We start from the raw sequence: 22,941 nt of genomic DNA on the forward strand, positions 1-22,941 counted from the left end.
TATTTTGATTAATGTCCTCAAAGTCTGGATAAACTTGAGGTTCAGATTCACCCAGTTACAATTCAAGGATTTCTATTTTTGATAAAAACGACTGAGATTAGGAAGGTATCACGATCTCACTTACGAGGCTCACTTACCCCCTTATTGGCAGCAATGCAGCACTCTGCTAGTCTCAGCCAGAGCCGTGGATTTGAATGATAAACCTGAACAGCTTCTATCAAGCATTCGAAAGCGGCTAATGGCCTACCAATGTGCAGAAGCTGAATCCCGCAATTGTACAGCAACTCATACCGCTTATTAGTCAGCAGCGTACACATAGGCCTTCCGGAAAACTTCTTGCCTGGAAAATACGAATACAAATAAAGTCAGAATTGCCATCCGAAAAGATCAAATTAAGGACTTCCTTTCCTCTACAACTAATGGAATGAGAGAGAGGAGTCAAGGATAACGCTAAGGTTATGGGTTTGTGAGACAGGAAGGATGGTGGTGCTGTCTACAGAGATGGGAAAGTCAGGGGGAGGACAGGGTTTGGGAGGGAAGATAAGGAGTTCTGTTTTGGACGTGTTAAGCTTGAGGTGACGGGAGTTCATCCAAGTAGAGATGTCTTGAAGGCAATAGGAAATGCAAGACTGCAAAAAGCGAGGAAGATCAGGGCTGGAGATGTAGATTTGGGTGTCACCTGCATAGAGGTGGTAGTTGAAGGCCCAGGAGCAAATGAGTTCTCCAAAGGAGTGAGTGTAGATCAATCAATCAATCAATCAATCGTATTTATTGAGTGCTTACTATGTGCAGAGCACTGTACTAAGCGCTTGGGAAGTACAAATTGGCAACACATAGAGACAGTCCCTACCCAACAGTGGGCTCACAGTCTAAAAGGGGGAGACAGAGAACAGAACCAAACATACCAACAAAATAAAATAAATAGGATAGAAATGTACAAGTAAAATAAATAAATAAATAAATAAATAGAGTAATAAATATGTACAACCATATATACATATATACAGGTGCTGTGGGGAAGGGAAGGAGGTAAGATGGGGGGATGGAGAGGGGGACGAGGGGGAGAGGAGGGAAGGGGCTCAGTCTGGGAAGGCCTCCTGGAGGAGGTGAGCTCTCAGCAGGGCCTTGAAGGGAGGAAGAGAGCTAGCTTGGCGGAGGGGCAGAGGGAGGGCATTCCAGGCCCAGGGGATGACGTGGGCCGGGGGTCGACGGCGGGACAGGCGAGAACGAGGTACAGTGAGGAGATTAGCGGTAGAGGAGCGGAGGTTGCGGGCTGGGCTGTAGAAGGAGAGAAGGGAGGTGAGGTAGGAGGGGGCGAGGTGATGGACAGCCTTGAAGCCCAGGGTGAGGAGTTTCTGCCTGATGCGCAGATTGATTGGTAGCCACTGGAGATTTTTGAGGAGGGGAGTGATATGCCCAGAGCGTTTCTGGACAAAGATAATCCGGGCAGCGGCATGAAGTATGGATTGAAGTGGAGAGAGACACGAGGATGGGAGATCAGAGAGAAGGCTGGTGCAGTAGTCCAGACGGGATAGGATGAGAGCTTGAATGAGCAGGGTAGCGGTTTGGATGGAGAGGAAAGGGCGGATCTTGGCAATGTTGCGGAGCTGAGACCGGCAGGTTTTGGTGACGGCTTGGATGTGAGGGGTGAATGAGAGAGCGGAGTCGAGGATGACACCAAGGTTGCGGGCTTGTGAGACGGGAAGGATGGTAGTGCCGTCAACAGAGATGGGAAAGTCAGGGAGAGGACAAGGTTTGGGAGGGAAGACAAGGAGCTCAGTCTTCGACATGTTGAGCTTTAGGTGGCGGGCGGACATCCAGATGGAGATGTCCTGAAGGCAGGAGGAGATGCGAGCCTGGAGGGAGGGGGAGAGGGCAGGGGCAGAGATGTAGATCTGGGTGTCATCAGCGTAGAGATGATAGTTGAAGCCGTGGGAGCGAATGAGGTCACCAAGGGAGTGAGTGTAGATTGAGAACAGAAGGGGACCAAGCACTGAACCTTGGGGAACCCCCACAGTAAGAGGATGGGAGGGGGAGGATGGAGAATAGAAGGAGACACAGAAGTGAATCTTGACGGACTCCCACAGTTAGGGGGTGGGAGGCAGAGAAGGAGCTCCATATATACTATTTATTGACTGCTCAATAAATGCTACTAATTAGTCACTCCCTGCCTTTCTTACCAATGTTGCCAGATTCAGTGGGGGAGAGGACTTAGCAGCATTCTTCTTCCTATATTTATCTAAGTGGAGCATTTTTGTCTATGCTACTGCCTATCAGTGTTGCAAGTGGAACGTTGTTGTAAAATTGTTTCCAAAATCTAATATCAGTAGAAAGTAGTAATCTCCTTGGATTGGTCCATTTAAGAACAATATATTTTTTTCCTCAGGTAAAGAATTTAAAGCAACCAAAGGAAATCAAAATCTTAATTCCCTCTCCAAGTAAAATGCTAAAGATCATAATATGCCAGAAAAAGGATTGCTATTAATATAAAAGCAAATAAATTTAAATTATCACCAGAGCCTAATTTGATTATGGTTTTTTTTTTTAATTTTAAGGAATGCCATACCCACTTTCCAAGCCTTCCAAAAAACCACCTAGTCCAAAAGGCACTCCACAGCTAGCCTCTTACCTCCTTGGTCACGCGACTCCACCAGTCATTTTAGCACTCCGGTATATTTGTGTATTTGTTTATTGCTTACTTTTGTTTTTATCATGTTCTATGCTCTTACAATTTATCAACTGTATATGCGGTAATCTGTGTCCAACTGCTTGGCCAGTAAGTTCCTCAAAGGCAGAGACTCTGCTATTTATTTCTGTGTTTGGTTGTCAGGTGCTCAGTACACGCATTGCACCCAATGGGTCCTCAATAAATGAAAATCTTTTTTACTTCAGGAAATATTGTGATTCAACACTTTGTTAGGAGGTTGGAGTGGGTGAGGGATTAGCCCCTTGCCTAGAACACCCCACTGTGGAAACGACTGATAGCCTTACCTGGATCTGTGCTACCTGCACCTAGCTGAGTGCATGCATTATCATTTTCCTGGAGAGCTTTTTTAAAGTAGAAAATTCCGAGATTGTGCTTTCCCATGGCAAAATGGATACAGCCAAGATTATTCCAAAACATGCATCTTAAGCATTCTCCTGCAAAAAAAGGACACCATATTGGATAAGGGGAAAAAAAACGTCATATTAAAGGAATTATCCTCATCTTTACTAGTCTCTTAATTAAAAAAATATAGAGCACACATACAAATATAATAATGTATATACATTAAGTCAATTCCGGCTTTTGTCGGTCAAATGTGGAAGGTGTTATTTCAGAGCAGGCTCTTTCTATAGGAAGAAAGTTTCCTATTACTCTATTTGTTTATTTATTTTACTTGTACATATCTATCCTATTTATTTTATTTTGTTAGTATGTTTGGTTTTGTTCTCTGTCTCCCCCTTTTAGACTGTGAGCCCACTGTTGGGTAGGGACTGTCTCTATATGTTGCCAATTTGTACTTCCCAAGCGCTTAGTACAGTGCTCTGCACATAGTAAGCGCTCAATAAATACGATTGATGATGATGAATAGAGAACTCATAAAAATGCACTCAAAATGAAAGCTGAGGAATATATAAAAGCTCTTCTCATGTACATTATACAAAATAATTTGTGGTATTTTGTTAAGCATTTACTACGTACCAAGTCCTGAACTAAGAGCTGGGATTTATACAAGATAATCAGGTCCCATACGGGTTTCAAAGTCTAAGTAGGAGGGAGCACAGCCCCATTTTGCAGATAAGAGAACTGAGTCACCGAGAAGTTAAGCGGCTTGCCCAAGGTCACAAAGAAGGTAAGCAGCAAGTCCGGGATTAAAACTCAGGTCCTCTGACTCTCAGGCCTGTGCTTTTCCTCTAGGCCACAGTGCTTCCCAAAACCTAAGTATAAGCCTATTCCAGCCTTTTCTGATGAATCTCTTAAACATAACAGACGGTCTTAAAAGTTTACCATAAAAAAAGTTGGGTTTTAATTTCACAGAGTTGAAATACACCCGCAACCTGGAAGCAAAGTGGTCTGAAAAAATGGTAAAATATTACCTCATTCAGGCAACGCTGTCAGAGAAATTAAGTTTTTCAAATGCAAATTATTTAAAGAATTCTCAATACTTTATAAGCACTTAGAAACTGATGATAAACAGCCAGTATGTTCAACTTCAACGGGTAGTCGTCCAGTACCCAAAAGCTGGGTCCTAGTCCCGGTTCTGCCTATTTGGGCTTTGCCATCAGTGGTGAAAGTGTCTGAGCAAAGAATCCCTTAGGGCATTTGGCAAGGATGCAAACCCAAAAGGAATCCTGAAAAATAGCTGGCTACCATGGGCAGGGACCACGGTGACCACCAAAGCATCTTTCTGCTAGGCTATGGGATTACAGCACAGCATCTGCACCATGCTGCAGTCTTTTCATCCATACATGCTCACAATGTCCTGCACCCCAACCCACCTCCTCATTCTTTGCACCTGCTGCCCGAAGAGCAGCGTGACTGGCAGGGACAAGAGTGCAAAAGGCACTACACAATTAGTCTAATCAATTCCTCCGAGTGGATTCTCAGATCTAAAATCGAAGGCCCAAGGCTTACCTTTAATTCAACAGGAGTCTCCATCCACCATCTCCCAAAAAGCCTAACTTTACACTTTTAATCAAGTGAAACTTCAGTTTTCATACTTTACCAGGTTGTCTGACTAAAGACGGCATCCACACAATTTATTTTAAATGGGATTAAAACACAATAATTCTGGGCCACTATCCATTTTTTAAATAACAAAAAATTTGAAAAATAAAGAACCATCTAGGGCTGCTTCTTAACAAGTAACAGTTACTCCGTACAAATCAGACGTACCTCCATTTAAATTTCACGAGTATTGGAGCATTATTTAAAAAATCAATATAATCACATCTTAATCCAATTCCATTCTTCTTAAGTACAGCAAAATGATACTGCCCAACGCTAAAACTTCTGGATCCCTCATGAGCCAAAATCTCCCAAGTCATTCACTCTATCATATAATAAAATACTGAAGAATCATACATACAGTAAATTCTGTTACTGCCACTTAAGAATGTTGACAGTCAGAGCTGCCCAGGAGAATTTTGTAGTATTAGACAGAGGACTTGTTGCTGTGGGGTCTTGGACAAGTCACTTAACGTCTCTGTGCCTCAGCTCCCTCATCTGTAAAATGGGGAATAAGACCAAGTCCCATGAGCGACAGGGACTGTGTCCAATCTGATTATTTTGTATCTATTCCAGTGCTTAATACAGTGCCTGGTATATCATAAATGTTTAATAAATGTCATAAAAAAAAGGAGAGGGAGGCCCTGGGAAGGTCTTAGCCCAAAGGACTGCTTGCTAATCAAGTTAGCAAAGGAGCAACCTGAGGAGAGACATAAGGGAGCTGAAGCTAATCATGTAGGCAGAAAATGTATGAGGGGAACTTATGCAAACACCCCATGGGAGCTGCATATGTAAAGGATCGATTAATCGCAAAGCTTCCAGCATTATACTCGTTTAAGGCCTGATTAGAGGGAACGGCCCACTAAAATTCCCGAGATTTTGGGCAAGGTGAAGTGAAATTTACTTGTGTCAATGTCAGAAATATTCATTTAAAATGCCATTCTGAACAGGTGATAAGTCTGGGACACAAAGAATAGGTTTAAGGAAATGCAATATCCAGATTTAATGGACGCATCTTACCTGTTTTCATGAACCCCGGATGTTCAGCAATGTTGGAACTATTTAACAGTTTGACAGCTTTTCGATAATTGCCCCTTAAATATTCAAAATTGCTTTTAAGAAATAGAGAGGGAGCAGACTGAAAGAAAGCATAAAAGTTATTTATAATCATCTTAAGTGTCACCTACGAATTCAGAACCATAACTCTAACATATGCTTTCTACATAACAAGTGATGGACTCAGAACTAGAATCAACACTCACAAATGTTACCAACAGCCATAATAGAAAAACTACCTTAAAACTGAAATTGCAAACTGAAACTTGATATTATCTAATCTTCCAGTTTATGTTTAGTTCAGTATTAACCAATGAAAATTTCTGATTTCCAATCAGCAATTCATAAAATTATAGGGAACTATCAAAAAGAGCTGCACCTTTGTATGATCCACAATATGGAATCTTGAAGCTTTTCATTTAAGTCACTGATTTGAAGTCTACTTAAAACTTAAGCACTTAGTACTGTGTTCTGCACAAAGTAAGCCCTCAATAAATACCGCTTGTTTTTGAATAAACCAACAGAAACAAACCACGGTCCTTCTAATGAAGAGTTATCTCTAGCATATAAAAGTTGGAGCACTTATTGAGCACTTACTGTGCACAAAGCACTGATCTAAGCATTTGGGAGAGTACAATGCAACAGAGTTGGGAAACCTGTTCTCTGCCCACAATGAATTTACAGTCTAGAGGGGGGATAGATATTAATATAAATAAGTTACAGATATGCACATAAGTGCTGTGTGGCTAAGGGTAAGGTGAATGCTAAGTGTCCAGTGGGTATAGATCCAAGTACACAGACAAAGCAGAAGGGACTATCTATTCTCCTTAAAAAGGCTACAAGTATTGTCAAAAATAATTGTTTCAAATATACATTTAAGTATCAAGAAATTCCACAAAATTCCAGTTTTTGCATCACTGATAAGTTCAATAAAGGCCAACTCTTTTAGTAAAAATGAATAGTTTTTCATTGATAATAACTACATATTAGATTAGAGTCTAGCGCTATTTTCTAAGGGAGCTTCGCAGTTTCCAAAGGAACTTGACAGCAATGAGACTAATTACAAATAGCAATGATATTGGAGAAACTTACATTTCCAGCTGTATTCATCACAGATTTGATTTCCCTTTTACATGCTTTCAGAGACTTCATTTGGATATAGGCTCTCACTTTATACTGTTAATTTACAGGAAGACAAAAATTAACAGAGTATTATGCATCAACTGTAAAAAAAAAAAAAACCAAACTACTTTCTATTTCATGAAATTACTATGTGTTTACCAGTCACATACTCCACCATATTTAAATATGATAAAACCTAGACCAAGTCAATAAATTGCACTAAATATAAGGAATGTTTCAATGAGCTGGACATACCAGGAGATAGATGACTGAAAATATACTTCCCAAGCTCTTAGGACAGTGCTGTGCACACAGTAAGCGCTCAATAAATGCAATTGAATGAATGAATGAATGTGCATATAATTTTAATTCTATTTATTCTGATGATTTTGACACCTGTTTATGTGTTTTGTTTTGTTCTGTCTCCCACTTCTAGACTGTGAGCCCGTTATTGGGTAGGGACTGTCTCTATATGTTGCTGACTGGTACTTCCCAAGCGCTTAGTACAGTGCTCTGCACACAGTAAGCGCTCAATAAATACGACAATGAATGAAAATCAGTAAAAAACAGACACACCAGGTTTTCGTGTTGAAATGTCTTAAACTCTGGGCACCAGCTCTGACGTCTCTTTGGGCAAGCAGGCACATGCACATACATAAAACGGTGCATAATTTGTGGGCTGGACCCACATGCCTGTAGAGATTCTGCTGATGATGTGGAAGTAAGGAGCTGTTCCATGTCCCACATAAAACCTTCCGCTGGCATTTCCCTCCTACTTATCTACTTTTTTGTCCCATTTAACCCCAGCTCAATTTCTTCATTCCTCTCCAAATTAACTCACTCACTGTGCCTCATCTCACCACTTCCACCACCAACCTCTAGCTCATGTCATTATCTGTCCCTCGATAGCTATCAATCAATCAATGGTATTTGAGTGCTTACTTTATGTACAGCACTGTACTAACCGCTTGAGAGAGAACAACAGAACAGAATTAGAGACCAGAGTCCCTGTCCATAGCAAGCTTAAAGTCTAGAGGACACTGCTCTCCCCATCCTCAAAGCCCTTTTGAAATTGCATCTCCACCAGGAGGCTTTTTCCCGCTGATTTCTTAACTCCCTATTTCATAATTCCAACTACCATTTCCACACAAGTATTCAAAATCTCTTAGCACTCATGTATGTATTTTCATAGTCTTGCTACTTTTTTTTAATAACATTTATTAAGCACTTACTATGTGCAAAGCACTGTTCTAAGCACTGGGGAGTTTACAGTGTGATCAGGTTGTCCCCCGGGGGGCTCACAGTCAATCCCCATTTTACAGATGAGGTAACTGAGGCTCAGAGAAGTGAAGTTTTATTTTGTTAGTATGTTTGGTTTTGTTCTCTATCTCCCCCTTTTAGACTGTGAGCCCACTGTTGGGTAGGGACTGTCTCTATATGTTGCCAATTTGTACTTCCCAAGCGCTTAGTACAGTGCTCTGCACATAGTAAGCGCTCAATAAATATGATTGATGATGATGATGATGATGAAGTGACTTGCCCAAAGTCACACAGCTGACAATTGGCAGAGCAGGGACTTGAACCCATGACCTCTGGCTCCAAAGCCCGGGCTCTTTCCACTGAGCCACGCTGACTTCCTTTCTGTAATTTATTCTAAAGATTTTAAGCTTCTTCAAGTCAGATATGTCTACTAATTCTACTTAGCCAAGCGCTCAGTACAGTGCTATGCCACATTAGGTCCATAATAAATACTACTTTGATTCCATAACTTTATTATTAATAATAATAATAATGGCATTTGTGAAGCACTTACTGTGTGTTACACACTGTACTAAGTGCTGGAGTGGATACAAGTAAATCGTGTTGGACACAGTCCCTGCCCGACGTGGGGCTCACAGTCGTAATCCCCATTTTACAGATGAGGTAATAGAGGCCCAGAGAAGTGAAGTGACTTGCCAAAGGTCACATAGCAGGCACGTGGTGGAGCAGGGATTAGAACCCCTGCCCTTCTGACTTTTGGCTCCATCCACTATGCCATGCTGCTAGGGAAATTACATGGAGGGTGAGAGTGAAAACTACTGGCACCCAGCAGGGGATTTTTCAATTGGGCTAGGAATAAATTTGGGGTGAGGGAAGACTACAGAAAGTGCCTGGAGAGTGATAGTCTCTCCTGTGCAATTCCTTAGGGGTGCATTGTTGTGCCCTCGGAAGTCTCTATTTGAGAATTGGGTTCAATGTGGAAAAATTGGCAGTCAGCGAATCACAGAAACTTAGTGTCCACAGGACACAACAGTCTTATGGAGCATTTTTAAAATATTATAGGTAAAAGTTTCGCATCTATTTTTAAAAAGGTTTCAAGGTGAAAGGTATACTGTCCAGAATAAACACAAATGGTCTCACTTAAATAGACTCACCTGATGTATCTTGGATTTTGCAGCTTCTATTAGGGCTCCACTTTCAGCTTTATGGTTGGACCCATCTTTGCTGGTGTTATTACCTGTCTACATTCAAATGGAGAAGCAAAAGTAACTAGAGGTACATGCAAGAACAATACTATTAAAAATCCGTGACCAAATAAGACCGCAGTCCCTTATTCGACTTCATCTATCTTGCTGCTGACCTCCCACCCACATCCTGCAATGCTTTCCTGCTCATATCCAACGGACAATTACTCTCCCCACCTTCAAAGCCTTATTGAAGGCACATGAGCCCACTGTTGGGTAGGGACTGTCTCTATATGTTGCCAATTTGTACTTCCCAAGCGCTTAGTACAGTGCTCTGCACATAGTAAGCGCTCAATAAATACGATTGATGATGATGATGATGATCTCCTCCAACAGGCCTTCCCTGACCAAGTCCTCACTTCCTTTTCTCCTACTCCCTTCTGCATCACCCTTTGTTCCCTTTATTCAAGTGCCCCACCCCAGCACTTAATGCAAATATCTGTAATTTATTTATATTATTTATATTACTGTCTGCCTCCCCTCTAGATTCTAAGTATATTGTGGGCAGGGAATGTGTTAAACTCTCCCAAGTGTTTAGTATAGTGATCTGCCCACAGTAAGCACTCAATAAGTACAACTGATTTACTACATCAATTACCACGATATTAAATTACCCAATGGAAATCCCTTGTTTTACCTACTTATCTGAGGAATGGATTTGCTGTATTTCATAAGGTGGGATTTTTATATTACTTTTAAAAGTGACACAGAGAGAGTATGTCTAGACAAGTATGTCTGGCTAGCCCTCCAGATTTCCCGATTTCACGTGTCCTTGAGGGGCTGAAAGAAGTGGCAGTGAGAAGAAATATTTCAAGTCTTCCCTTGGCACCATACAGAGCTCAAGACTGGAACGGGAGTGGATGATTGTCAGAGACAGACGTCAGCTAATTTGGCTTTTTTTTAAGTTTCGTTAATGCTCTCATCCCTGACAATTTTTTGGGGGTGTAAGATGAAGCATTTAATTCTCACCTAGAGTTGTATCAAGTACAAATATTTCTCTACTGCTACTGCCTATGCTGAGGGGTACATAATTCCGGTTGAAGTATTTTACAGCAGCCTGTCAGACATCCAACCCAGCCAACTGCTATTTTTTTTATGGTATTTATTGAGTGCTTACTATGTGCCACGAACTGTACTAAGCACTGGATAGATACAAGCTCATCAGGTTGGACACTACAGGAATATAGGATGGCCTTTAGCTCTGTCTCAGAAACCCTAACACAGGAGAGAAGGGGGCGTTTTCTTACAAGAAGAATATTTCATTCAAGAAATCTGCAGAGGCCATTACCTGATGTACCCTTTTCTGTCCTAGTGGAAAGATCATGGGCCTGGACTTGGGTTCTGATCTCAATTCAGCTGCATGCCTTTCAGTGTGACCTTGGATAAATCACTTCACTTCAATGTGCCCCAGTTTCCTTAACTGTAAAAATGGGGATTAGCTACCTGTTCTCCCTCCTATTTGACTGTGAGCCTGATAATCGGCTCCACCGATTATCAGCGGTGTGACCTTGGGGAAGTCACTTCACTTCTCTGGGCCTCAGTTCCCTCGTCTGTAAAATGGGGATGAAGATCGTGAGCACCCCGGGGGACAACCTGATCACCTTGTAACCTCCCCAGCGCTTAGAACAGTGCTTTGCACATAGTAAGCGCTCAGTAAATGCCATCATTATTATTATTATTATGAGAGACAGGGACTATGTCCAACCTGATTAACTTGTATCTAACCGAGTGGTTAGAACCGTGCATCACACTTAGTAAGCACTTAACAAATAACATAAAAAAGAGGTTGTGAAGGTAGATTGCAAGCACACCCCATCATAGAAAACTGATGGAAACAATTTATTTGGATAATTTTCTTCTCTTTCAGGAACTCAAAGGAGGTGGAGTTATTTGGCATTTGTAAATTCAGAATCCATTCCCTATGCTTGCATCATTGGAAGAATCACAGATGTTTTAATAGTTATAATAATAATAATAATGACGGCATTTGTTAAGCGCTTACTATGTGCAAAGCACTGTTCTAAGCACCGGGGAGGGATACAAGGTGATCAAGTTGTCCCACGTGGGGCTCACAGTCTTAATCCCCATTTTACAGATGAGGTAACTGAGGCTCAGAGAAGTTAAGTGACTTGCCCAAGGTCACACAGCAGGCATGTGGCGGAGCCGGAATTCAAACCCATGACCTCTGACTCCAAAGCCCGAGCTCTTTCCAATGAGCCACGCTGCTTCTCTAGTTATGCTCAAGGGCCTTAAGATAAATGGAAAGATGAAAGAGCAACAACTTATTTCGGTGCTGAATAATTATTTTCAAAGAAATCTAAAATACAAGCCACTATTCGAGTTATAAAATTAGAGTGGCTTAGATGAAAGAGCACAGGCCCGGGAGTCAGAGGACCCAGGTTCTAGTTCCAGCCTGCTGTGTGACCTTGGGCAAGTCACTCAAATCCTCTGGGCCTCAGTTTCCTCATACTTAAATATCTGTTCTCCCTCCCATTTTAGACAATGAGCTCCATGCGGGACAGGGACTGTGTTCAACCTGATTATCAATATGGAATTTAACTGAACAGAGGTAAGAATTATAAAATGTAGAGCTGGAATGGCTAATGAAATAAAGTTTTGTATGGGATTTGGAAATTAAATAACCTTCAATCATAAGTCTCCAAGCACAATTTGATTATTTACTTGGCTTGGCCACTTAGGGACACTTACCTCATTATTTTTTCCATTTTTGTTATTACTGCCCTGTGAAATCATTTTTTCCAGAACAGCAAGAAGATGCAAAGCTTTCTCAGCTTGGTAAGTTAGTATGTACAAGTCTACAAGCAAGAAGCACACAGCCTGGGCAAATTTCTCTTCTATGCAAGACAGAAAAAAAAAAAGACATAAGAGCTCATGGTTAAACATCTTTTCAGTAAATACAAAAGAATAAACAACAAGCTGTTAAAACCTACCTTCCAAAGCAAAGGAATCATGAGATCCTCCAGACAGAGCCCAGAGCCATGAGTTCAATATATCTTTTAATAATGCTAATGATAATACATCACTGAATTTCCATGTGTTCTGAATCTGAATTCATTCAAGCTTGCATTCATTGTTATTTCCTGAGTGCTTACCGTGTTGCACTGTACTAAGCGCTTGGGAGAGTATAATACAACAATAAACAGACACATTCCCTGCCCACAAGGAGTTTACAGTCTAGAGGCGAACTTACAGTCTAGAGCAAGCTTACAGTCTAGAGATTTAAGTGTCTCCTTCAAACACACCTGTTTTAGCAAGTGCTAAAACTCAGATCCTCCCACACATTTTCTATTTTTTTCTATTTATCAGACGTAAAGTAGTTTAGACAGGAGAGGTCATTGCTGTAATTTATTCATTTATATTAAAGTCTGTCGCCCCCTCTACACTGTAAGCCCCTAGAGGGAGGGACTGTGTCTGCCAACTCTGTTGAACTGTCCTAAGCATTTACTACAGTGCTCTGCAAACAGTAAGCTCTCAGTAAGTACCACGGACTGACTGTCTGGTAGCGGACTGTATCCCCTATATACTGTAAACTCCTGTGGGCAAGAAACAGTCTACCAACTCTATTCCACTGCATTTTCCCAAGTGCTTAGAGTAGTCCAACTTGTACTTCCCAAGTGCTTAGTACAGTGCTCTGCACACAGTAAGCACTCAATGAATACGATTGATGATGTTCTGCGCACAGAAAGTATTCAATATATGCTACTGACATTGATTTTGGAAGCAGAGACAAGATGACTTTAATAATAATGATAATAAAGAACAGTAGTAATTTTTAAGTGTTGACTAGTGCCTAGCACTGTACTAGGGTAGATACAAGATAATCAGTTTCGATACAAGAAGTTTGGGTTCCCCAGATCCTTGTGTCTCCATTCTACTTGTCTGTTTCCCCTAGAAATGTGTAAGCATCTTGTGGGGAGGGACACTGTAACTTTATTCAGTACCTCCCAAGCACCATACCAAGTGAGCACACAATAAACTGTACTCACAATACTTATCTGCTGTCATACAGGTGCAGTCCACATCAACTGTGTACCAACATGGGAAAACGCTGGGCTTCAACATTACAAAATGCTACACCACTTCTAATTTCACAAGTTCTATCTCTTAAAATCAACCAATAAATCAATCACTCAATAGCACTTACTAAGTGCAGGGAACTATACTAAGCATTTAGGAGAGTACAATACAGCAAATTTAGGAGGCACGTTCCCTGCTCACAAGGAGTTTAGAGCCTAGAGGGGGAGACAGGCATTAAAATAAATTACGGATTCGGACCTAAGTGTTACAGAGGGTAGTGTGAATGTCAAGTGCTTAAAGAGTATAGATTCAAGTGCATAGGCAACATCGCAGCTAGGGAGAGGGAGTAGGGGATATGGGGGCTTAGTCAGGGAAGGCCTCCTGAAGCAAATATGATTTTAATAAGGCTTTGAAGTTGGGGAAGAGTGGCAGTCTGCTGTACGTGAAGGGGAAGGGAGTTTCAGGCCAGAGGGAGGACATGGGAAAGGGTCAGTGGCAAGATGAAGCAATCAATGGTATCTGAGCACTTACTGTGTTCAGGGCACTGTATGAAGTGCTTGGGAGAGTAGAATATAGATTTGTAGACCTGTTCCAAGTGCACAACGAGCTTACAGACTAGAGATCGGGGGAGAGTGAAGTAGACTAGGCTGGCATTAGAGGGGCAAATTGTGCAGACTGGACTGTAGTAGGAAATCATCAAGGTAGGTTAAGAGCAAGAGGAGCTGATTGCATACTTCAAAGCCAATGATAAGGAATTTCTCTTTGATTAGGAGGTGACTGAGCAACCACTGGAGGTTCATGAGGAGTGGGCAGAGGCGAATTGAACTGTGTTTTAGAAAAATGACCCAGGCAGCAGAATGAAGAATAGACTGGAGTGGGGAGAGACAGCGAGGTCAGCAAGGAGGTTGATGCAGTAATCAAGGTGGGGTATGGTAAGTGCTCGGATCAGCATAGCAGCACTTGAGATGGAGAGGAAAGGCTGAATTTTGGCGATGTTGTGAAGGCAGAACCGACAGGATTTGGTGACGGACTGAATGAGAGAAATGAGTCAAGGATAATGCCAACATTAAAGGCTTGTGAAGCATGGAGGATAGAGTGGTGTTGTCTGCATTAATGAAAAATTTAGGGGGAGACTGGGTTGTGGGGAAAGATGAGGAGTTCTGTTTTGGACATGTTAAGTCTGAGGTGTCAGAATGACATTCAAGTAGCGATGGATGTCTTACATCACTCCCTCTCTGAATTACCTCTTCTGATGATAGCTAATCTGCCACCTCATGCACAACTCTTCACCCTCCAAAGCTGCCTTCTGCTCACTATGACCTCCAGGCCCACACCCCCTCCACCCAGGCCGGACTATTTTAAAACTCCTGGATTTTAACACCACTCCTTTCTCTAGTCAAGAAAGTCCATGAACTTTCCATGTACTGAACAATTCATTTGCTCCCTTGTTCCTCTTTTACTCTCACACTCTCAAACCACAGACCTAGATCACTCACGATCATCTGTTTCTTCCACTCCTGCACCCAATGCACCTGAAATTGTTAGGAAAAATCTGGAAGTCAGGCTGGTTTCTGCCATTTCCAAACTCTTTATTTCCTCCTGCTTTCAGCACATTTCTCCCTGCAGTAGCTCAAACTCAGTATGACAAAAGTCAAATTCCTCATCTTCCTTCCTAAACCTAATTCTTCTCAATTTTCAACACAATCACCATCATCTCTTTTCCAGAAGCTTGCAACCTTGGTGTTGTCTTTAATTCTTCTTTTCCACCTCCCACATTGTCTGCTCTAAATCCTGCCCATTTTAATCCACAGTATTTCTTAGAACTGGCCCATCCTCTCCATCCATTTAGCCACAACCCTCATCCATGTCCTCTTCACCTCCAGACTGGATGACTGGATGAGAAGCACCGTGACTAGGTGGAAAGAGCACAGGCTTTGGAATCAAAGATCATGGGTTCAAACCCCGGCTCCGCCAATTGTCAGCTGTGTGACTTTGGGCAAGTCACTTAACTTCTCTGTGACTCAGTTACCTCATCTGTAAAATGGAGATTAAGACTGTGAGCCCCTGGTGGGACAACCTGATCACCTTGTAACCTCCCCAGAGCTTAGAACGGTGCCTTGCACATAGTAAGCGCTTAATAAATGCCATTAAAAAAAAAATCTTCTAACTTGTTTCTCTGCCTCAAGACTCTTCTCTCTACAGGTTATTCAACTTTCAGATGTCTGAAGCAACATAAGCAACATAAAATACCATAAAACACAGCATGGCTAAATCGAAGAACAAGGCTCCTAATCCCAGCTCTTCCACTTGCCTGTTGTGTGATCTTGGGCAATTTACTTAACTTCTCTGTGCCCCAGATACCTCATCTGCAAAATGGGGATTCACTCCTGTTTGCCCTCCTACTTAGACTGTGAGTCCCATGTGGGACCAGATTACTTTGTAGCTAACCCAGCTCTTGGCACATACTAAGCGCTTTACATATAACACAATTATATTTCAGAGCACATCACCACCTCTCTTCAAAAACCTCCAATGCTTACCTACTTCTCTTCGCATCGAGCTCCAAAGGGCATTGATTTGAAGGCTCTTCACCAGCTGTCTCATCTTTCTACTCTAATCTCCAGTTTCAACCCAGCTTCCACTCCTGACTTCTCTCACAATAAAATAATCTCTTAATTTTTTTTTTTTGCTTTCAACTCTCCTGTCTGACTCAGAGTTCTTGAAAACTCCCTCAAGAAGGCACTCCCTCCAGAAGGCATCTCAGACCAATCTCTATTCTTCGGCTAGTTATCCCATCAGTCACACTCATCATATGGGTATGTCTGTTTATTTTCCCCATTTATTTATTCATTTTCTTTTGTTTATCAGTTCTAGTTGCTCTTTTACTCTGTTCCTATTGTATGTAAACAACTTTTGTCTCCCTGCCTGCCACCTCCTTGAGACTTTAGAAACCTGGAGATTAGAGATCACATCTACCCTAAGTTCCCAAGCAACTAGTACCATTCTGCACAGAGTAGATTCTCAAAGCCTAAGGATGATGATGGGCTTAGTAATGTCCATCCCTCTTTAAGTGCTCAATGAATACTACTGATTGATTGATAATGATCACAGTGACATCATTCATTCATTCAATTGTACTTATTGAGCACTTACTGTGTGCAGAGCACTGTACCAAGCGCTTGGAAAGTACAATTTGGCAACAGAGACAATCCCTACCCAACAACAAGCTCATCATCCTCCTCCTCTCCCTCAAGCCAGCAACCCACCTTGAGATTTCTCCCCTAAGTCTACCTTCTTCAAAAAGACTTCCCAAATAAATGTTGGAAAATCTTAGTTCCCTCTTCTTAAAATCTATCCCTTTCTAGTCTCTTTACAGCATAGCAAGTCAGGTTAGAGAGAGCTCGGAGCCCAGTTTCTGCTGTTATTTACAAGGTTTAGGTCTGCCAAGCCCACCATATATCCAGTTAATTTGCTCTATGTAGAGTCCATTTCAGATAATACAATACATATAATAATCAATTTGAAGCACATGAAATCAATTTAGGCAGGCTATATGGGTATCGCGACCAAATAATTATTTAATCCTTCTGTTCGGTTAGACTGAACAGACCCAGGAAACTATTTGTGGGCAGAGACCAGGACCAGAGACTCTGTATTCTACACTCCTGAGTGCACACAGTAAGTGCACAATAAATTCCACTAATTGATTAACCAAGTAGAATGCTGTCCTCCAACAGTCCAACAGTCCAGGCTCTCTTCCCTTTCTCATTTTTTAAGAATCCAGTTCAAGGTAACAAGAGGCGTCATCATGAAATCATGAAGTCTCATTTACCAGAAGAGAAAATGGTGGCTTTTCCGGGTTAAAGGGGCCAAAAAAAGGAAAAGGGTAGCCCTCCTGGCCTTCATGATTTTAAGCAGTTCTGACTGAACTCTTACAAACTGTATTTATGTTAATTATGACTTTTTTTTTAAACTCTCCCAAATGTCAGGAAGAGTAGGAGGGAGAACAGGCATTGAATCCCCATTTTGCAGATGAGGGAACGGAAGCATAGAGAAGTGAAGTGACTTGCCCGATGTCATACGACAGGTAAGTGGCAAAGCTGTAATTGGAACCCAGATCATCTGGCTCCCAAGTCCATGCTCTTTCCACTAGATCGTGCTGCTTCTCATAACCCTGCTTCTCATATCCCCGTGTGACCACTGTGTCAGCCATCTCACTGAACTCCCTGCATCCAGTCTTTTCCTTCTCCAGTTCACACTTCACTCTGCTGCCCAGATCACTTCTTAAAATATCACGCTATACATCTTCTTGAATCACCACTCACTGTTCTCCACACCAAGCAAAAACTCCTGACTGTTGGCTTTAGGGCCCTCAATCTGCTCTCTCCCCACTGCTTATCCTTGCTCCTCTCCCACTGCAGCCCAGCTTGCGCATTTCATTCCTTTCATACTAACCTACCCAATGTGTCTCAGCTTTCCAAAGAAAGCTCACACCTTTGGAGAAGTAGCCTGGCATAGTGGATAGAGCAAGGGCGTGGAAGTCAGAAGGTCATGGGGTTCTAATCCTAGCTCCTCCACTTGTCTGCTGGGTGACCTTGGGCAAGTCACTTTCATTCTCTGTGCTTCGGTTACCTCATCTGAAAAATGGGGATTGAGACTGTGAGCTCCACTGTGTCCAACTCGATTTGCTTGTGTCCACCCCAGCACTTAGTAGAGTGCCTGGCACATAGTAAGTACTTAATAATTATATTAATTATTACCCTCCTTTCTATCTGGAAGTCCTTTCCCCTTAACCTCCACAGAACACTGCTCTCCCCGTTTTCAAAGCCCTTCTGAAATCCCATCTCCTCCAGGAGATTTTTGTTGATTAATCAATACTTTATTTCTCTAGCGCTTGTGTCACCTAAGGATTTAAGTACTGTCCCTCCCATCTCTGTTCCCCACCACCCCACGTTCCACTGCAGGTATGTACATATATTTACACTGGACTATCTGTAATTTATTTTTGTGTCAGTCTTCCCCTCTAGGTTGAAGCTCCTTGAGGGCAGATATCACAACTACTGATTTTACTGTACTCTCTCCAAGTACTCAAAGTACTCACTAAATACTGTTGAGTGATAGAGAGAGGGAGAGAGAAACCCATAATTAGTTTCCTGGGACACTCCCCTCTGAATGACTTGTACCCAAATGAAGGGACAATGCCAGAGCACTAATAGCAGCCTGGGTGATCTCTAAAGGACCATTAATTTCATAGTAATGACTACTATCACCAGCTGCACAGATCTGACTGTGAAACTCTACTTTAAACTTAAAACTCTCCTCCTATATTTGCTAATGAATCTGGAAGCAGAAGATTATGTGAATGTCTACGAGGAAAGGGAACTAAGGAGTCAGAGGCAGACTAAGGAGGGGTCATGGGGGTGTTTGTTATATGTGTTAATTAGGTGACCAGATGGCCCAAGGCAGGTCAGGGCATGGAGGCCTCTAGGGTGTGGGGCCAAAAGGGAATGGGGGACAAAGAAAAACAATGGAGGAAAGAGAGAGTGGTGAGAGAGAGACAGACAGATAGACAGAAGGAGAAGGGGAGAGGGGAGAGAAGGAGAGAGATAGAGGAGGTTCGGGGTGGCTTTTGACCTTCCAAGAGTCTGCAGGGGTTGGAGGACACAACAGCCACTACTTCTACACCAGAGCTGTCCTTCTCAAACTGTTAATGGAAGTTTCCAACACAGTCAGCTTCCAGGCTTCCCTGGAAACTCCCACCAGTGGCCTGGAAGAATTGGTTCAGCTCTACTAGAGAGGGTACTTGTTCTGTTTGGCTGTCTGTCTCCCCCTTCTAGACTGTGAGCCTGTTGTTGGGTAGAGACTGTCTCTATAGGTTGCCGAATTGTACCTTCCAAGTGCTTAGTGTAGTGCTCTGCACACAGTAAGCGCTCAATAAATATGACTGAATGAATGAATGTGGCACAATTGGTTCCCTGCCATGCCTCTCAATTTTAGGAGGCCCTGGCAATATTGCTCAAGAACTTAGCCACATTAATAAATTTAGTATGATAAAACCTAATGAATTTTAAGGAAAACACAACATTCTCTGCTTCCATACATAACATACCAAAAGGTTCTATGAACTGGTAAAGTTTCTCTCCAATGGATATAGCTTCAGTATACTGGCGCAGGTGATAAAGAATAACAGCTTGATTGTAATACAACATGCTATTTTCAACATCATCTAAGCCGTCCATTTCTTCAACAGCTGAGTGTACCTGAAAAAGACCCAGAAAATAATTTACTTTGATTTACAATTTGAAAAATTTAAAGAAACATCAGCGTTAACAAAGGTGAACACCAACGATTCAGCTATCACCTTCTTGTCTTTTTCAACCTGGGAGGGGCTAAAGAATACTAAGAGAAGCAGCATGGCTTGGTGGAAAGAGCATGGGCTTGAGAGTCGGAGGACGTGGGTCCTAATCCTAGCTCCACCACTTGTCTGCTGTGTGACCCTGGGCAAGTCACTTAACTTCTCTGTGCCTCAGTTACCTCATCTGTAAAACGGGGATTAATACAACGCGATTACCTTGTATCTACCCCAGTGCTTAAAACAGTGCTTGGCACATAGCAGTACTTAAGAAATACCATTATAATAATAAGAAGAAAAAGAATCCATATTCTTAAGAAGAAGAAAAAGAATCCATATTCCTCTATATGACTCATTTTTACATACCTTACCTCCTTCCCTTCCCCACAGCACCTGTATATATGTATATATGTTTGTACGTATTTATTACTCTATTTATTTAACTTGTACATATCTATTCTATTTATTTTATTTTGTTAATATGTTTGGTTTTGTTCTCTGTCTCCCCCTTCTAGACTGTGACCCCACTGTTGGGTAGGGACCGTCTCTATATGTTGCCAACTTGTAGTTCCCAAGCGCTTAGTACAGTGCTCGGCACGCAGTAAGCGCTCAATAAATATGATTGATTGATTGATATATAAATACACCCATATAAAAATACTGATTAGAAGGCAATGTAATTAAATGTGTTTTAATACACATTATGACTATAGCATTATTTAGCTCAATAGTGAATTATATAATAATGTATGGATAAAAGACAAAAATAATTTCTAAAATAATCAGTGAAACATTTTAAAAACAAATTTATAACAGTAATTCAACATAAGAAGTTATTTTTAAGGCACAAAGAAGAGAGAGGATTTAAGGCCAAAAATAAGTAGCACTGAGCTGCTTTAACCATATCTAGAAAAGTCTTGTATTATTTGAAAAGGAAAAAGCACAATGTTGGGTGGATTTTACACTTCCAATATCACTTGTTTTCCTTTTTTGTGCAACAAAACAAGCTGACCGCAGAGAATTGCTTTCAACAAGCCCCCTCAAGCTAGCCTAGTGGAGAAGCAAAGCGATGTAACGGCTAGACCACGGGCCCGGAAGACAGAAGGATCTGGGTTCAAATCTCAGCTCTGCCACTTGTCTGCTCTACGACCTTGGGTAAGTCACTTCACTTCTCTTTGCCTTAGTTACATCATCTGTAAAATGGGGATTAAGACTGTGAGCCTCAGGTGGGATATGGACTGCAAATTTTGGACCTATTTTTTCTTAATAAAAAAATGGATTTATGGAATTGGGTGAGATTGGAGGTGTTGCGTTCATCTGAAGGGACTTTTTGAAGAGTTTGGACCAGAATCTGGGGTACAGGAAGAAAAAAAAAAAGGGAGAAGAAGAAAAGAAAAGGACAGGTCAGCAGTTTTGACAGGAAGAGATTCCATTCATTCAGATCTGGATCTATTTCACTCAGGTGTCATAATTATACTGAAACAAGGTGTAAATTCAGAGATGATGTAAATGCCCATTGTCATAAGTCAGACTTCCTGTAGTAGTCAACATGCTTGAAGCTGCACAAATATGCACAAACCATTTCTTCCAAAACCAGGGTTCGCTATACCTAAACAGGCTCACGTTATTAAACAAAAGGTTTCCTAGTTTCTCAGGAATATTTTAGACCAAAAGCATAATGAAACACTAGTTGAGGAAAAATAATAATAATAACAACAGTAACGATGGTAATAGTGTTATCGTTAAGCACTAAGTGCCAAGTACCGAACTAAGCACTGTGGTAGATACAAGATTATGGGGTCAGACACAGCCCTATTCCACAAGGGGGTTCACAGTCTAAGGAGGGGGAAGAGGTATTTGATTCCCATTTTACAGATGAGGAAAGTGAAGGCCAGAGAAGTGACTTTCCCAAGGTCACACAGTAGACAAGTGGTGAAACCAGGATTAAAACCCAAGTCCTCTGACACCCAGGACTGTGCTCTATCCACTACACCGTGCTGTTTCCCTAAGAATATTTTTCCATGCTTTAAGATTTTTATATTTTTAAAATTGTATTTTGGATTCTGTAGTACTAGATTAGAAACAATATTTCCTTCTCTACCAGGAGTAGCAAAACGTTCATACATTTTAAGAAGTTCATCGATTTGCGGCTTACCTGATTCTTCAGTTGATTAAGTGTTTGTCTCAAATTATCTGTGGTTGTTTGGTCACTTTTACAGAATTCTGCTATAGCAATATTCAAAATAATTTTGTAGTCATCTTTGTTTATATCTTGCAGGCAGGCAAGGTGATGCAGACAAGTATCATAATTTCCAGCCTAAAAATAGTACACAGAATTATTACAGGAATTCTCAGTAGCAAGTTACGCATTAAAATGGCTTTTAAGCAAAATCTGCTAAGACAAAAAGGCTCAATTCATCTACGGTGCAGAATAAAAATATTAACTTTCCCTGCCCAAAATAAAAACAGTCACTTCGTTTAGCAGGAATATCAATGTCGGGAAAGTTAGAAAAAAATATTCAAATCCTGTAAGCGTAGCAATCTCCAGAAGTCACTTGGTTTTGTCCAGGACCTACACTGAATGCAAAAAAATGAAATCAAAATATATACAACTCTCGTACCCAAATAATGCAGAGAAACACATCCTGAAAGGTCAAGTCACATATAGGCTGAAAATACTAAGCAATAATTAAAAAGTTAAGTGCTCTTTTCTGCTCTATTGAGAGTTATTTTATAAGTAAAGTGCCCTGTACTAAGGACTTGGTAAGGTTAGAGCAAATGACACATTCACTGCCCACAAGCTTAAACTCAGAGAGCAACATAAAAGTATTTTCAAAAGTTCTTTCAAAGTAATTGAAAGAACGACTGTATAAGCAAATAGAAGTACATAGCTTTGTATGATGGGGATGACACGAAGTAATTGGAAAAGGCGTAATAAAGGAGGTGGATTTTCGGGAGGGCTCTGAAGAAGGCAGGCTATGATCTGATGGATTTGTGGGGAGGAGAGTGCCAATCCAAGATGACAGCGTGAGCAAAAGAACAGAGAGTAGAGAGCAAGATACTGTGGCTGAAGAGAACAGATATGTATGAGGGGTGACTAGTTGGAGAACCCTGACGTCAGTTGTGAATTTTGGTTTGATGCACGGGACAAAGGGAGC

The 22,941-nt window shown here is 41.5% G+C and overlaps 1 protein-coding gene across 2 annotated transcripts in view; it reads right to left on the minus strand.

The window, feature by feature from the left end:
• CNOT10 (CCR4-NOT transcription complex subunit 10) overlaps window positions 1-22,941 on the minus strand; it is a 68,520-nt gene that overhangs the window by 30,331 nt on the left and 15,248 nt on the right. For both annotated transcript variants that reach the window (XM_038770148.1, XM_038770147.1), the window contains exons 3-10: window positions 21,939-22,100; window positions 19,541-19,691; window positions 12,103-12,248; window positions 9,304-9,390; window positions 6,860-6,943; window positions 5,732-5,849; window positions 2,992-3,141; window positions 138-340 (exon numbers count right to left, since the gene is read on the minus strand). In XM_038770148.1, the coding sequence (XP_038626076.1) occupies window positions 138-340; window positions 2,992-3,141; window positions 5,732-5,849; window positions 6,860-6,943; window positions 9,304-9,390; window positions 12,103-12,248; window positions 19,541-19,691; window positions 21,939-22,100 (1,101 nt within the window). The remainder of the gene's footprint in view (window positions 1-137; window positions 341-2,991; window positions 3,142-5,731; window positions 5,850-6,859; window positions 6,944-9,303; window positions 9,391-12,102; window positions 12,249-19,540; window positions 19,692-21,938; window positions 22,101-22,941) is intronic.

This window comes from Tachyglossus aculeatus, chromosome 2 (genome assembly GCF_015852505.1).
Source record: "Tachyglossus aculeatus isolate mTacAcu1 chromosome 2, mTacAcu1.pri, whole genome shotgun sequence".
Lineage (NCBI taxonomy): Eukaryota > Metazoa > Chordata > Mammalia > Monotremata > Tachyglossidae > Tachyglossus > Tachyglossus aculeatus.